The sequence below is a fragment of the Peromyscus maniculatus genome, chromosome 7, assembly GCF_049852395.1.
Source record: "Peromyscus maniculatus bairdii isolate BWxNUB_F1_BW_parent chromosome 7, HU_Pman_BW_mat_3.1, whole genome shotgun sequence".
Lineage (NCBI taxonomy): Eukaryota > Metazoa > Chordata > Mammalia > Rodentia > Cricetidae > Peromyscus > Peromyscus maniculatus.
In genome coordinates this window covers 107,451,499-107,468,151 of record NC_134858.1, presented here as the reverse complement: position 1 = coordinate 107,468,151, position 16,653 = coordinate 107,451,499, and the positions used below count along the sequence as shown (strand labels likewise).

The 16,653-nt window shown below is 40.9% G+C and overlaps 1 protein-coding gene across 45 annotated transcripts in view; it reads right to left on the bottom strand.

Moving 5' to 3' along the window:
• Nucleotides 1-16,653, bottom strand: part of Map4 (microtubule associated protein 4) — a 143,926-nt gene that overhangs the window by 46,397 nt on the left and 80,876 nt on the right. For 24 of the 45 annotated variants that reach the window (XM_076577087.1, XM_076577104.1, XM_076577105.1 and 21 more), the window contains exons 4-7: nt 7,893-8,015; nt 5,968-6,081; nt 3,581-3,715; nt 869-1,975 (exon numbers count right to left, since the gene is read on the bottom strand). In XM_076577087.1, the coding sequence (XP_076433202.1) occupies nt 869-1,975; nt 3,581-3,715; nt 5,968-6,081; nt 7,893-8,015 (1,479 nt within the window). Of the gene's footprint in view, nt 1-868; nt 1,976-3,580; nt 3,716-5,967; nt 6,082-7,892; nt 8,016-15,265; nt 15,311-16,653 lie in introns of all 45 variants that reach the window. The other 21 variants (XM_076577094.1, XM_076577086.1, XM_076577088.1 and 18 more) reach the window with 3 other exon arrangements.

Here is a 16,653-nt window from a genome sequence, read left to right as displayed (position 1 = left end):
GATTTAATTAATGAGTAACTGAAAAGAGAATTGTTGTAGAATATTTTAAGGTGTGTTACTTTTATTTATGCTCTGGAACATTTGTTTAGTGATGCAAAGATGTGTTACATTTGTTTGATTAAATAAACTTCACCCGTGGTCAAGAGGCTGCGGCAGCAACTAGCTGACAGGAAGTGGTATGGGGGAACTGGGGGGAGAAGGGCTTTTCAGTGGGGGCTGGGAGAAGGTGGAGGGCTTTTTGGGAATCAGGAGCAAGGAGAGGAGGTGAGCAACTTGCTTTTCAGCCTCTCTGAGGAGCAGAATTCCATTTCTACCTTTGAATCTTAAGTTCTTTAGAGAGACAGAAATTTAGATTAAATTCCCTTAGTAGCTTTCAAAGAGTCGGTGCCTAAGGGAACAGAATCTCCTCAGGCTGCAGCTTTGGCAGCAAAACTGCTGCAGCAGCAAAGTTGCAGTTGCTGATTAGGACAGCCGAGGCTTAAAAGGCAGCAACAGTTATAAAGAAAAACAAGAATGATACTTAAGCAGATGGCACTTGTTGCCAAGTGAGGAGAGGTTGGCTTTACTTCAGAGAAGACAGACAGTTTACCCATAAAAACAGTAGAAAGGCAGAAGTAGTGCACAGATACAAATCACTATGGAGATGAGGTAATGGTGGTTTGTGGATCTTAGCTTACTTAATGCCTCATTTGTCTGGAAATAAAGCAAGGATGAGCACAAAATGGGACTAGTCATCAAAGAAGAGGGAGAGAACACTGATTAGGAGGAATATGAGTGGACCTGTAAAGCTGTATTTTACCAGGCATGACACTGTCCCTTAGTTTATACCTTAGTAGAGAGAATACTGAGAAAAAGCTGGAGCCCATACCTGGTAGAATCATGCAAGGAGGTACTGCTGACTGCCCCTTGTGCTGGACAGAGTCTAACTGGGAGTCTTTACTTAGTTCTAGGGTCTGTGCATTTTCCTTGTCTTTAATTTGAGCTGCTGCTACTTCTGTTTCCGAAAGCAGTGCAACATCCTTGGCTGGAGTCACGTTGTTGTCCAAGGTCAACCCTGTTCCTAAGGGCAGAATGGCATCCTCAGCCAGGGGAGCCTCTGTTTCTGGAGGCAGAGAAATGTCCTTGATTGAGGCCACCTCTTTTTCTGAAAGAGGGGTCGAATTGTTGATCTCAGTCACCTTTGTTTCTGAAAGTATAACCACTTCTTTGTCCAGAGACACTTCTGATTCTGGGAGTGGAGTCTTATCTCTGACCATGTCCAATTTTGCTTCAGGGGGTGGAGCCATATCCTTATCCAGGATCATTTCACTTTCCAGAGATGGAGTCACGCTTTCGGCCAGAGATCCCTCTGTTTCTAAGGGCAATGTTACATCCTTTGTCAAGGTCATCGGGGTGTCTGAGGGCAGTGCCAAGTCCCTTGCCAAGCCCACCTCTGTTTCTGAGGGCAAGTCCATCTCCTCAGCCAAAGGTATTTCCGCAGAGGACTCAGCATCCTTTGCCAGTGCCACTTCTATGGCTGAGGAGGAAACCATGACATTGACTGGGGTTAGCTCTGTTTCTTTGGGAAGTACCATATCCTCTGGTGGTGCCAAGTCCATTTTTACTGCAAATGTCATCTCTGTTTCTTTGGGCAGTGTCACATCCTTGCCTGGAACCATTTCAGTTTCTGTAGGAGGTGCCATATCCTTGGTAAAAGACACATTTTCGGTCGGCAATACGATATCCTTAACAGGGGGCACCTCTGTTCCTACACGTCGCTCCATGTCCTCCAGCATCACATCTGGATTCCTGGTCTCTTCTGTATCTTTAGCAAATGCCTCTTCGGGTCCTGTGACTGGTGTCGTGTCTGTGGATGAAGATACCTCTGTTTTTCTAGATGGCACCCCATCAGCACTCTTCTCTTCGGCCATCATTTCTAATGCTTGATTTGGCAGCTGCTCTTGTACTGATGCCACTTCTATTTCCTTGGATCGCTCTAAGGAAATTAAGTTTAAAAAATTAGGATGTAGCAGGAATAGAGAGGGGGGTCAGAGGCTAAGAGCACTGGCTGCTCTTTCACAGGACCTGGTTTCAATTCCCAGCACCCACATGACAGCTCACAACTGTCTGCAACTCCAATTCTAGGGGATACAACAACCTTACACAAACATACACGCAGGCAAAATATCAAAGCACATAAAATAAAAATAAATAAACAAAAAAAAAAAAAATCACCAAGATTGGAAAAAGCACAGGGACAAACAGCCAAACTAGTGGAAACACATGAACTATGAACCAATAGCTGAGGAGCCCCTGGATGGGAGGAAGGAGCAGAAAGGAGAGGGGACAGAGAGCCCACAGTGGGCCCACCTGCTTTTTAGGCTGGGAAGCCAGTGAAGGCTGATGACGTAATTAAAGACCAAACCCTTACAGCCCCCAACTGGATCAGGCCCTCTGGATAAGTGAGACAGTTGATTGGCTTGAACCATTTGGGAGGCACCCAGGCAGTGGGACCGGGACCTGTCCTCAGTGCATGAGCTGGCTGTTTGGAACCTGGGGCCTATGCAGGGACACTTTGCTCAGCCTGGGAGGAGGGGACTGGACCTGCCTGGAGCTGAATCCCCAGGGGAGTCCTTACCCTGAAGGAGATGGGAGTGGGGGGTGGGGGGGGGAGTAAGAGGAGGGAGGACAGGGGAATCCATGGCTGATATGTAAAATCAAATCAAATTATGAAATAAAAAAAAAAAATTACTTTCTGGCTACACAGAGAAACCCTGTCTCAACCACCACCACCCTTCCCCAAAATTTACTTTCTGGTCTGGAGAGATGGGTCAGCAGTTAAGAGCATAGACTGCTTTTCCTGGTTTTATTCCCAGCACCCACATGGTGGCTCACAAGCATCTGTAACTCCAGTTCCAAGGGATTTGATGCCCATTTCTGGCCTCTGTGGGCACCAGGCACACATATGGTACACTTACATATAAACAGACAAAACAGTCACATCCAGAAAATTTAAAGTTATGAAAATTACTTTCTTAGGAAACATGAAATACATGGATTTTATAAATATCAGATTTATATAAATTAAGAAGCTGCAGAGTTAATATATGATGTCTGTCTTTGACAACATTTAAAAGAATGAAACAATGCTAAAAGACAAGTCATTATCTCTTGGTTTTTTGGCTGCCATCAAGTGTGCTAAGAATAGAAGATGTGGAGAAGACATGACCAAGAGAGAAAATACATGATTAAATAAAAGAACAGTTATGCCTTTAATCCCAGCACTTGGGAGGCAGAGGCATGTGGATCTCTGTGAGTTTGAGGCCAGCCTGGGCTACACAGTGAGTTTCAGGACAGACTCCAAAGCTACACAGAGAAATCCTGTCTGGAAAAGCAAAACAACAATAAGCCAATTATGTAATCAATCAAAATCAAAGTTCAAGGCCAGCCTGATCTACACAGGATCTATACTGAGACTCGGTCTCAAAAACAAAGAAAAAAAGACAAGTTTGTATCTGCTATAAACTGCTGAAAAAAGTTGGGGCTTGGTGATTACTGGTGCCATAACCAATAACTGACAAAGTAGCTTTTAATGATTTACCTGCTGCCGTCTGTAGGGTTTCTATACTACTTTCTGGAGAAACCAAGGATTCTGAGTGTGGAGAGTTTGAGGCTTCCACAGACCACTCCTGAGACGCAACAGCCATGGGAGCAAATGAGTCACCGGGAAGCATACCTAATAATGAAACACAGTTTTTAAATGTGGTCATCAATGGAGGGGGAAAGTATTTGACAGGTTAAATCAGTGACCACACAAACCCAAGGACCAATAAGAGTAGAGGTTTTACAGGAAGGTCTGGCATTCTTCAGTTTTGTGTTAATTGTTGGTTTTTAAAGATTTACTTAATTGGTGCTGCAATTACGACCCTCCCCACGTGGTTTCTATATCAAACTGGTCCTTCACAAAAACAGCAAGTGCTCTTAATACCTAAGACACTTCATATCAGGTTTGAGATAAACTGTTACCAGGCAAAGAGTAACACTATATCCTAGTAGCACCAGGGACACATATTTATTACTTCCTACTGATGTCACAGAGATTTAAAATACTGAAGACTGAAGACTACCAATATCAACTTCAATGGAATATAGTAGATAGCAAATTATTGTGAGCCTTCATTCACGTATAAAGCAATATTAGAGCCGGGAAGTGGTTTGTGCACGCCTTTAATCCCAGCACTTGGGAGGCAGAAGCAGGTGATATCCCTAAGTTCAAGGCCAGCCCTGGTCTACAGAACAAGTTTCAGAACAGCCAGGGCTACCCAGAGAAACCCTGTCTTGAAAAACCAAAAAAACAAACAAACATAAAACAAGACTAGAATCTGCCTTTATGAAATGCTTAATAAATTATTAGCAAGTTGACAAATACAAGAATTATGCTCTTTTATGTCAGACATAATATGAGATTTACTATCAGATGGTTCCAGCTATTACCAGCTATTAAATTCTTTCTTTCTTCCTTTCTTTCTATTTTTTTAGGAAACAGAACCTCACTGTTAGCCTTAAACTCCTGAGCTCAGGTGATGCTCCTGTAAAGGGTTTCTCTGTGTGGCTTTGCGCCTTTTCCTGGAACTCGCTTTGTAGCCCATGGTGGCCTCGAACTCGCAGAGATCCGCCTGGCTCTGCCTCCCGAGTGCTGGGATTAAAGGAGTGCGCCACCACCACTGGGCAAGAATGTCTTTTATAATGATCGGTACAGTGGGCTATTTAGATTGGGTTAGAAAAGAGCAGCAAGACTGATTAGAAGACTAATAGGGTGATCTAGATGTGAAGGGATTTAAATGGAAAGGAACCAAAGAGGACACAAAAGAACCAAAGCATACTCTTCTAAGACAAGAGCATGGGGGGCACACAGCCGGACTCTGAGCTGCCAGCAAAGGTGCAGTATCATGAGTGTGAGCCCACTCCAGACAACACAGTAAGACTTTGTCTAAAAAGAAATGGAGAATCATAGACTTCAAAGGAGGAGAACAGAAAAGAAAGTGGTCAGAAGACACTCAGAGCAAGTAAAACATAAAAATGCCAACAGACAAGATGAGGGTACTACTGCTTGTTTACAATGTACCTGACACCATGCTATATTTTTAACATCTCTAAACAAGGAACAAATGCTGGCTCCATTGTATATATTTAATATATATACATATATAAATATTTAATATATATACATATATAAATACATTGTATATATTCAGTGGGGAGGTCTGTGGCTCAGCTGGATTACTTGCCCAGCAAGCATCAGGAGCTGCTGTGATCCAATGCTTTATAGCCAGGTCCCAGTGGGTTCCATATATCATCTCAGTACTTGGTAATGGAGGCAGGAAGAGTAGAAGAGGTAATTCTTTGCTACGTAACAAATTTGAGGACAACCTAGGATACATGAGATACTATCTCAAATAATAATAAATATTAAAAAACTGAAATTTATGAAGTAATTTTTTCTAGACCATGAAAGGCAAAATGTGCACAAAGAATCTGACCATACATTATAGGATTCAAGGTCTTATAAAAAGCCCAATTGTGAATTCTCTAATTTGCCACTCACTGGGAGACCCTAAAAATCCTTACCCTTTCAGTTTCAGTCCAAGGTGCTATGTAATATGGTGTTTTAAAGTGTGTATATGTGTGTGTGTGTGTGTGTGTGTGTGTGTGTGTGTGTGTGTGTGTGTGATTACTGGAGCCATAAAACACACACACACACACACACACACAGATTTTTCATAATTTCATATTAGTCCAGGTGTGGAGAAGAGAGAATCAGGAATTTAATGATGCCTTTTACATAGATAAAGCCAGGCTAAGCTGATTTCTTATGTAGAACGTCCCTCAAAATTTTTATTTTATTTTTCACTTTATCATTTGTCATTTATTGTATGGATCTTTGTACAATGAATAAAGGATAGATACTGGATCTGGCTGAAGCCATACCATAACTGTCTTGCAGAGGGTCACTTTGCTCCATAAATGCTGAAGCTTTTGTGGGTCCACTGGTGACAAAGAGCAGATCTGCCAGGCCATCATCAGGGTGCATCTTAAATGGATCTAGAATAACAACAGAATCATATAGTGAATGCAATTAGAAAGATTATTATCTCTTAGTTCCTATTAACATTGATTTGTTACATTTGTATTACCAATAGTAAATTAAATAAAATAACATGACTACATGACAAAGAAGCAATAAACATTCACTGATTCATTTGGTATAACAAAATATAATCCATTGTTCTCTTAAAATTTGATTACCTAGGAGAGCCAGCAAACATAAAACCTCATGAACGAACACTCAATACTCCATGCCATAAAAACATGAATGCCTGAGTTAGATCCTCAGCACCCACAAAAATAAAGACTGGTATGGTTGTACATGCTTATAATTTCAGTGCTGGAGACACAAACACACATACACAAACACATAAAAATTAAAAACCAAATAATAAAATGTTGTAGGATATTATTTTAAGGTGTGTTACTTTTGTTTATGTTGCATTTGTTTAACTCTGTGAAGCTGTGTTACTGTGCCTGTCTAACACTCCTGATGGTCTAGAACTGAATGGTCAATAACAAGACAGGAAAAAGGACAGGTGAGGCTGGCAGGCAGAAAATACAGAGGAGGAGAAATCTGGGAGGAGAGGGCTCGGAGACAGAGAAGGAGAAGGACTCCTGGGCCAGTCACCCAGCTACACAGCAAGCCACAGAGTAAGAGTACAATTTACAGAAGTAAGAGAACGGGAAAAGCCCAGAGGCAAGAGGTAGATGGGATAGGAAAGCTGGCTAGAAACTAAGCCAAGCTAAGGCCGGGTATTCATAATTAAAAATAAGCCTCCCTATATGATTTTGTTTAAGAGCTGGGTGGCAGGCACCCTGAAAGAGTGAAAACAAGCAACAACAATAGAATGTATAGTGGGCATGAAGATACATGCCTGTAATCACAACACTCCCAAGTTCAAAGCCAAAATCAGAAACAAAATGAGATCCTGTCTTCAAAAAACCAAACCAAACTAACTCAGCTAGAAAGGTTATTCATAGAACAAAAACAGGTAACTCTTGTGGGCTTTGTGCAGAATAATGCATTTCAAATGCTTGTTGAGATCAGTATGGTGGTGAATGTAGGCTTTAACCCAAGTTCTAGGCCAGCCAGCCCTTACATATCGAGATCAAATCTTGGTTCGGGCGGCAGTAGCACACCTTTAATTCCAACACTTGGGAGGCAGAGACAGGCAAATCTCTTTGAGTTCGAGGCCAGCCTGGTCTACAGAGCAAGATCCAGGACAGGCATCAAAACTCCATGAAGAAACCCTGCCTGGGGAAAAAAAAAAAATCAAATCTTGGGACTAGAAGAAAACTTTTGAGAGTCAGTTCTCTGGCATAAAAAAAGCTCTGCTATTACTGAAATAATTTCTGTGAAAAGAATTAGGGTGCTAATGGATTCCTGAACCTTTAGCTTTTAATGTACATGAATGTGAGACAATTTATTAGTAACTGGTTTTGAAAAGATTATTTAAAAAAAAAAAAAAACTACAGGGAATTAAATGCTTCTGAAGAAAGGATAAATAAAGCTGGCTGTGGCTGACCTACCCGTGTAATCCTAGCATTTTGAAAGGCTGACATGACAGAAGGGAGATTTGTTACTGTGGACTACATTATGAGACCCTATTTCAAACACAGAAAGAAAAAGGAGGATAAAGATAAAAGTCCAAGCGAATGTCTACAGAAAATAATTATACTTTGGCCATGCCTTACTGAGCTATTTTGAAGCCCAAATGCTTTATCTTAGTGGGAGCTACAGCCTTGTCACCTATTACCTCACAGCTCACATTTAGCAATCACACACACACACAGCCTGCACTTACCAGTCTGGTTAGTACCTAACACTCCCTGAGGCTGGAAACAAAAGCTTGCATCTTCTGGCCAGTTCTGGCTGTTCTGATATTCCTGGTAGGCAATTTTCTCTTCAAGGAAGTCAGTGGGAGACCCTTAAGATACAAACACAAAATAAGTTACAAGATACTACTATTTCCAATCTATTAGAATTTACAAGTTACAGATAGAACAATATATCACAGTCACATCTAATAAACATCTTTCGGGGGGGGGGGGGGTGGAGAGTTGTTTGTGTGTGTGTGTGTGTGTGTGTGTGTGTGTGTGTGTGTGTGTGTGTGTGTGTGTTTGAGACAGGTTTCTCACTAGTAGCCCTATCTGCCTACAACTGTTTCCCAGAGTACTAAGATTAGAGGTGTGGGCTATTAAGCCCAGAAAGGAGAAAAAATGGTTTTTAAAGCTAGAAGGAAATGGAAAGGTACTCCACAGTCAAGAATGAAAGATTCAATATTAAGGTAATTCCTGGACAAGCAAGATAGCTGAGTTGTAAAGATACCTGCTATCTAGCCTGATGACCTAAGTTCGATTCCTAGGACCCACATGGTAGAAGGAGGAACCAACTCCTGGGAGGTTGATGACTGACTTCCATATGTGTACCATGCACTTGATCCCAGACACACATACACAAAACAATTTAAACAAACAAACAAAGGAAATTCTCAAATTAACCCATATTCAGGGCAATTCTTGAATTTTAGCTTTCAGGCTAAAATTAAGTCTAGATTCAAAGCAAATAAAATTTAATAACAGACGTTTTAAAAAGCTGTCTATTCCATAATCTATACAGAAGTAAAAAAAAAAAAAGTATACCCGAAACAATTTTGAAGAAAAAATAAGTTTCAGGGCTTATAGTGCCTGATTTGCCAAGTCAGTGTAAGCACACAGGCTTCCTTTGGTACTGACCACATATGTAAGCTCCAACTCTGTGCCTGACATAAAACAAGCAGTCAAGTGCTGTTATGGGGGAAAGAACTCAAAGAAATAAAAAAAGACCAAAAAAAAAAAAATTGTTAAGAGTCAATTGGCACCAGGCAGATCTCTGTGAGTTCAAGGCCAGCCTGGTTTACAGCACGTGAGATCCCGGACAGGCTCCAAAACTAGAGAGAAATCCTGTCTTGAAACCCCACCTCCACTCCCGCCACCACCCCCAAAAAGGTCAATCGGCTTATCCCAGCACTTGGGAGACAGAAGCAGATGGATTCTGGTGAGTTTGAGAACAGCCTGATCTACATAGCAAGTTCCAATAGAGTCAGAACTACATAGTGAGACCCTGTCTCCAGGGATTTTAATTAAAAAAAAAAAAAAAATTAGGGGGATCCTTTGGGTTTCATCAAAGATGCCAACATAAGTAAAGAGTTTAAGGAGGGGATTGAAACAGAGTTTCACTATGTGGCCCTGGCTAGGTGGATTGTAGGTCCTGTATGAAGACAACCTTGACCTTGGAATTGTTTCCTGAAGGCTGTAGTCCCAAGTGTGGCCACCATTGCCACATGGCTGTAATCACAAGTGTGGCCACCATTCCCACGTGGCTGTAATCACAAGTGTGGCCACCATTGCCACGTGGCTGTAATCACAAGTGTGGCCACCATTGCCACGTGGCTGTAATCACAAGTGTGGCCACCATTGCCACATGGCTGTAATCACAAGTGTGGCCACCATTGCCACATGGCTGTAATCACAAGTGTGGCCACCATTCCCACGTGGCTGTAATCACAAGTGTGGCCACCATTGCCACATGGCTGTAATCACAAGTGTGGCCACCATTCCCACGTGGCTGTTTTTTTCTCTGTTAAATTTTCTTAATGTGTATGAGTGGTTTTCACCTGTGAGTATCCATGTGCATGGTCAGAACAGGGCATCAGGTCTTTGGAACTTTAATTATGAAACAACATATGGATACTGGAAACCAAACCCAGGACCTCTGCAAGAACAACCTTTACTCGTTCATCTCTATAGTCCCTGACAGCTTTTCAGCAAGTAACACAGAAGTAACTGGATACTTCATTTACACCATCTATAAAAGTTAACCCCGATACATCAAAGACCTAAAAAGAATTATATTCTTAAAAATTTGTAAAATGCTACAGGAGAAATCTCTGTGGACTTTAGGTTATGTAAAAACATGTTTTTTGCATCAAAAAAAGCACTATACACAGAGAAAAAAATGTGCAAATTACACATCAAAATTTCACACTGATGAGCAAAGCAGAGCAGCACACAAGAGGTACAGTAAGGAGGGTCGGGAAGCCCAGACTGCCACAACATACACGCACACAATTTAGAAGATCATAGACCTTTATTAAAGGGCTTACACACAGAAAAGGTTATAATTAATTATAGTTAAATTAAAAGTCAATTTAATAATAGACATTTCAATAAAATATATACAATGGATATTACACATAGGAAAGCAGTTCATTTTTTAAAAGAAAGTGTTTCTTTATCTCTCTTTTTTAAAGATTTATTTATTTATTCATTTATTCATTCATTCATTCATTCATTTATTTTATTTATTATGCATACAGCATGTATGACTGGCCAGAAGAGGGCACCAGATCTCATTACAGATGGTTGTGAGCCACCATGTGGTTGCTGGGAATTGAACTCAGGACCTCTGGAAGAGCAGTCAGTGCTCTCAACCTCTGAGCCATCTCTCCAGCCCCAAAAGCAGTTCATTATTATTAGGCACTAAGGAAATACAAATTAAAATGCTAATGAGGAGCCACAATATTAAATATTTTTAAAAGTCTATATATAATCAGCTAGGGTATAAGTGAATGGTAAAGTGAATGGTTCAAGGCCGTGAGTTTAATAGCAAAGCACTGGGAAGAAGATGGAGAGTGAAGGCTAAAGAGATGGCTCAGTAGTTAAGAGTACTTGCTGTTCTTGCAGAGGATACAAGTTTGGTTCCTAGCACCCTACAGAATTTCTTTTCTTTCCAAATCATACAGCCACATGATACTCCATTGTGTGACCACCTCACATTTTCATCCACTCTTTAGCTTAGGTCCTACTTTTTAGCTCCTGTAGTAACTCATGAACACATAAAACTACATTCTTAAGATATGTGCCTGTAAGCAGAATTGCAAGGTTATGTAACAATTTCATGTGGAACGTTCTGAGGAGCAGTGTAATTCTAACAGCAATACATAATTGGCTTTATTTTTTTCCATGTCTTTATCAGTGCCCATCTTATTTTAGTTCTATATTACATCTGGCTGTGAGGGTGGTTTTTTTTTTTTTTTGTTCTTTTTGTTTGTTTTGTTTTTTAAAGATTTATTTATTTATTATGTATATAGGATGTATGACTGCAGACCAGAAGAGGGCATCAGATCTCATTACAGATGGTTGTGAGCCACCATGTGGTTGCCGGGAATTATACTCAGGACCTCTGGAAGAGCAATCAGTGCTCTTACCCTCTGAGCCATCTCTCCAGCCCCTTTGTTTTGTTTTTAATTTATTTATTATGCATACAGTGTTCTGCCTGCAACCTTGCAGACAGGAAGAGGGCACCAGATTTCATTACAGATAGTTGTAAACCATCATGTGGCTGCTGGGAATTGAACTCAGGATGTCTGGAAGAAGAGTCAGTGCTCTTAACCTCTGAGCCATCTCTCCAGCCCCCTGGCTGTGAGGTTTTTTTGCTTTAAAGATTTTCGCCCCCTGGGAGCTGGAGAGATGGCTCGGTGGTTAAGAGTGCATACTGTTCTTGCAGACCTGATTATCTGTTCCCAGCACCCACATGGAGTGGCTGTAAGTACCTGTAATTACGGTTCCAGAGGAATCAAAAACCTCTGGCCTGGAAACATTCTGAGACAAATGAACTCATGTACACACAAACAAAACAAAACAAAACAAACAAACACACACACACACACACACACACACACACACGTAAATTTTTATTCTTTTTTCTCCCCTAACTTTGTTGTTTAGGTCTGCATCTCCCTGTAAACAAATTATGTTGATCATCTTTGGTACAAAAACAATAGGTTTACTGTGACATTATTTTGTATATTCCCAACATACTTTGGTCACATTCATTCATCATATCACCTCTTGTACCTTTCTCTTCTCAAATACCTCCTATATTATTTTCTTGTTTATGTATCTTCCCTAGAGTTCAAATACACTAGAGACAGCATGTGATGATTTGTGAAGCCTGGTTTATTTACTTACTTTATTTTATTTACATGATGATTTCCAGTTCCACTCATTTCCTGAAAACATAATTTCATTGTGCTTCATGGCTGAATAATTCTACAGTGTGTATATGTTTGTGTCAAACTTTATTCATTTGTTGTCAATGATCAACTATTATGGCTATTATGAATCAAAATGTCATAAACACAGGTATCCATGTGTTTCTGCTGTATGTATGATGATAAGTTGTAAATCGGAGAAGTGGGTACAAGGGTACATTTTCCTTACATCTTCTGGAGAAGACACATTCAAGTGTGGTTATTAGGCTACTTCTTTCAAGAAGGGAACGGCAGCACAGCCTGAAGCAGCTCTCAGGAGCCTCGTTCAAAACAGGCAGCCTCTAGCTATCAGTATTATTAATGAGCAGCTTTAGCAGAAACTCACTCCCACATCTTCAGCAGATACTGCTGACCCAGATTCCGTTCTTAAAACTCCTCAGCTAAGTAGGTAAACTCCCCTGTAGGAACAGTGGCATTTGACTAAATTTAACTTTTTCTTTCTTTCTTTTTTTTTTTTTTTTTAAAGACAGCAGCTCACTCTACAGTCCAGGTTGGTCTCAAACTCTTACAAAACCCCCGAATACTGGCCTGGATTACATATATGAGACATTATGTCTAGCTTTGGGACTTCTTGTTTTTATTAATGTAATTGTAATCCACTCAGAGCCTCTTTTAGTAAAAGATTGAACAATAGAACTGTTAACAGTAATTCAATTTACATGAGGAAATGATGGGGACATCATTAGTCACCTTTAGAAACCTTGTTATTTTTTCCCCGCTGGGCGGTGATGGCGCACGCCTTTAATCCCAGCACTGGGGAGGCAGAGGCAGGCGGATCTCTGTGAGTTCGAGGACAGCCTGGACTACAGAGTGAGTTCCAGGAAAGGTGCAAAGCTACACAGAGAAACCCTGTCTCCAAAAACCAAACAAACAAAAGAAACCTTGGTTTTTTTTTTCCGAGGCAGTGTTGGTGCACATCTTTAATCGCAGCACTCAGGACACAAAGGTAAGATGACCTCAGTTCGAGGCCAGCCTAGTCTACAGAGTGGGTTCCAGGAACCCACAAGGCTACATAGAGAAACCTTGTCTCAAACAAAACAAAACAAACAAACAAGAGAACCAGCAAGATGGCTTAGTAGGTAAAGGCACACTGAGCACAACCCTGGTGACCCGAATGGGTAGAGCTCCAGAAGCTGAGTCAAGGGAGGAGATAATTAACTCCATAAAGCTGTCCTCGGACCCCACCCCCATGCACACATAATAGTAATATTAAAACTGTTTTAAAAAGTGGGTTGAAGAGGTAACTTGGTGGTTAAGAGTAGTTACTACTCTTACAGAGGATCCAGGTTCAGTTCCCAGCACCCACACAACAGCTAACAACTGTTTCTAATTCCAGTTCCAAGGAATCTGAGGACCTCTTCTAATCACTTGCACATACATACATATAGGCAAAAGACTCATGCACATAAAATAGTAATCAAAAAATGAGAGAGAAAGAGAGAGAGAAAATAGTAAGTGACAGGAACCACTTTCCATGAAACTGATTAGCTACCAGAAAAATCAAGTGGGTAAATAAATGTTAATAAATACCAATTAGTCAAATATTGCATCTTTGTATCAAAACCAGATTAATCCTGTATGAGAAGGTCTGACTCAAGTGGACAGACCTTCTACTTGAGTATGTATTAATTAATTAATTAATATTTGTTTGTTTATTTATTTATTTTTGGTTTTTTGATTCAGGGTTTTCTTACGTCACCCTGACTGTCCCGGAACTCTTTCTGTAGACCAGACTGGCCTCTGCAAGGAATAAAAGTGTGCACCACCACTTTCAGCTTAGACTCTGGGTTTTAATATAATAGCATAAAAAACTTTGCTACTGTGGTTTCATACACATATTGCTAATAACCTTTAAGATTTATCACCTGTCAAGCTTTCACACCAAATCAGAGAATATATATAATTAGTTATCTGGGGGGGGGGGGGGGGGAGAGATCCAATACAGACTTCCTCATGTACTTCAACCCAAACAACATACGATGCCAGATTGAACTCAGTACCTACCATATCTTTACCTGGCACCTAACTGGTGTCTAGAAAATGATGTTAAATGAACAAGTAATTACAAGCAGTGGTGGATTTCTCGCTTTACAGGGCTGCATAGTCTAAAAATATAAATAAAAAATTCTGGAACCCCATAAGACACAAAATCAAGTATTAAATTAGTATCTAAATATTAACTCTCCTCTTGTTTCTAGTCCTCTTAAATTCGGCTCTGCTAGTGAGTCAGCTGAGGACTGGCTTGGTTTCCCACCCTTCTCTCTGGTCCAGAGCTGGCCATAGTCTGACCTGGGCAGCAAAGACAGGCATTCATCCAGGTGGGCTTTTGGTTTTTGTTTTTGTTTTTTAAAGACAGGGTTTCTCTGTGTAGCTTTGATGCCTGTCCTGGATCTTGCTCTGTAGACCGGGCTGGCCTCGAACTCACAGAGATCTGCCTGGCTCTGCCTCACGAGTGCTGGAATTAAAGGTGTGCACCACCCCTGCCAGGCCTTGATTTATTTATTTAAAAAAATAATAATAAAAAGCCAGATGTGGTAGTGGCACACGCCTTTTAATCCTAGCACTTGGGTGGCAGAGGCAAGTGGATCCCTGTGAGTTTGAGGTCAGCCTGGTCTACAAAGAAAGTTCCATCACGCCAGGATAGTGAGACTGTTTCAAGTAGGTCAGGTCACTATAAAGCTCACTATGTAGGCAAGGATGGTTTTTAATTTCTGATCCTCCTGTCTCTACTTCACCAAATGGCAGGCTTTTGTCATCTTGCCTGGTTTAGGCCCAGGGCCTCCTGCTGCTAAGCAGGTACTATACCAAACTGAGCTATCGTCTCCAGCACTGGGCTTTATTTAGTTTTAACCCCTCACCGTTCACTCAACCCACAAAATCAAGCACATCGTTTCCTACCACAGAACTGAGATAAAACCAGAATCCTAGATAAGTCTGCTTCCTTATTTTACTAGTACCTGATAAAAGCACATCACTGCACACTGCACATATCGATACAGCAGTTTTCTCTCTTTTCTGAAGACTGTAACAACACAAGTACTATATCTTTCATACATATTGGTTGTAACCATAACCCACTATACCTGCTTCTGAAGGTTGTCCTCTGACCTCCACACCTGCATATACACCTACACGAGAACAGAGAAAGAGAGGATAGATAGATAGATAGATAGATAGATAGATAGATAGATAGATATAAAGAATAAAGGCATCTTTTAACTCAACCATTCTGAATTATTATCATGTAATAATAATAATTATTATGTAATAATGTGTATATGCATGTGTGCGTGCGTGCGAGCGTGCGTGCGTGCGTGCGTGTATACAAGCAGTTCTCTCCTTCCACCATCTGGGGTTTGAAGAATAAACTCAAGTTATCAGGTATGTCACTAAGGTCTTTTCCTGCTGAGCCACCTCAAAGGCCCTGAATGTCATCTTCCTGCCTCCACCTCCCAAGTCCTAGGATTATAGGCATAGGTTCTTATGCCCATCTCCTTTCTATTGGTTCCTAGTGGAGACCAAATGCCTAACCATGAGACATAATTAACATGACCCTGTAGTCTCTCAACATGTCCTGCATGTTATCCTTGTAGCTAGGCATGGGCAGTACCCATCAAATAGAAACAGATTAAAATCAAGCAGGTCCAAAGAGCAGCAGAGGATACAAACTCATTCACTGTTGTCTTCTTTTGCTTCATCCTCAACCCATGCATGCATGGCCAACTGATTTAGGGAAAAATATGTAATTTATACATGGGTTTATACAACATGCTGGTATTCCCCAAAGTGGAACATCACTGTATCACTAGAGCCCCACCCGTAGTAAAACTGAAAGACTGTTGACATAATGGCTGTAAGCCATATTCTTTCTCTAGTGACTAGAGTGCTTGCTTGACAGACTCAGTTGATGGAATGAGTTAGCCATTGTGACAATGCATGAACTCAACAACATAGTCTTTCCCCACAGACATCTTACCTGATTAAAGCTAGCAAGTATCCAGACAGACAGACCAATAATGAGACCTATTATGTCACCTTTCCTCAGGTGGGACTAGCTAGCCACCTGGTCATACAAAATGACCAGGATGTCATTCCAAAATGGAAGAGAAATATAAGTTTTTTTCTCATCAAAACAAAATAGACTCCAGAAGAATGCCTACATCAACATCCTGATATTTCATGTATCTCTGCTTCTAAACCAAGTGAAGAATGGGCATTTTAAGATCAAAGAATTACAGAATGAAGCTCATGTCTGTAGGACTCACTAATTTCAACCTATCCCACCACCTAGAAGGCCTAATTTAAAGAGACAGAACTGCTTGTTGTTCAGTTAGGAGACAACACTCTGAAGGGTTGATCACTGCTTTGAATCAGACACCTTAACACGGAGCTGTTTCCCCTACTGCCAGAATATACACATTTAGAATCAAGGAGAAAGGCAGGCGGGTTCTTTCACATGATTTGTTTATAT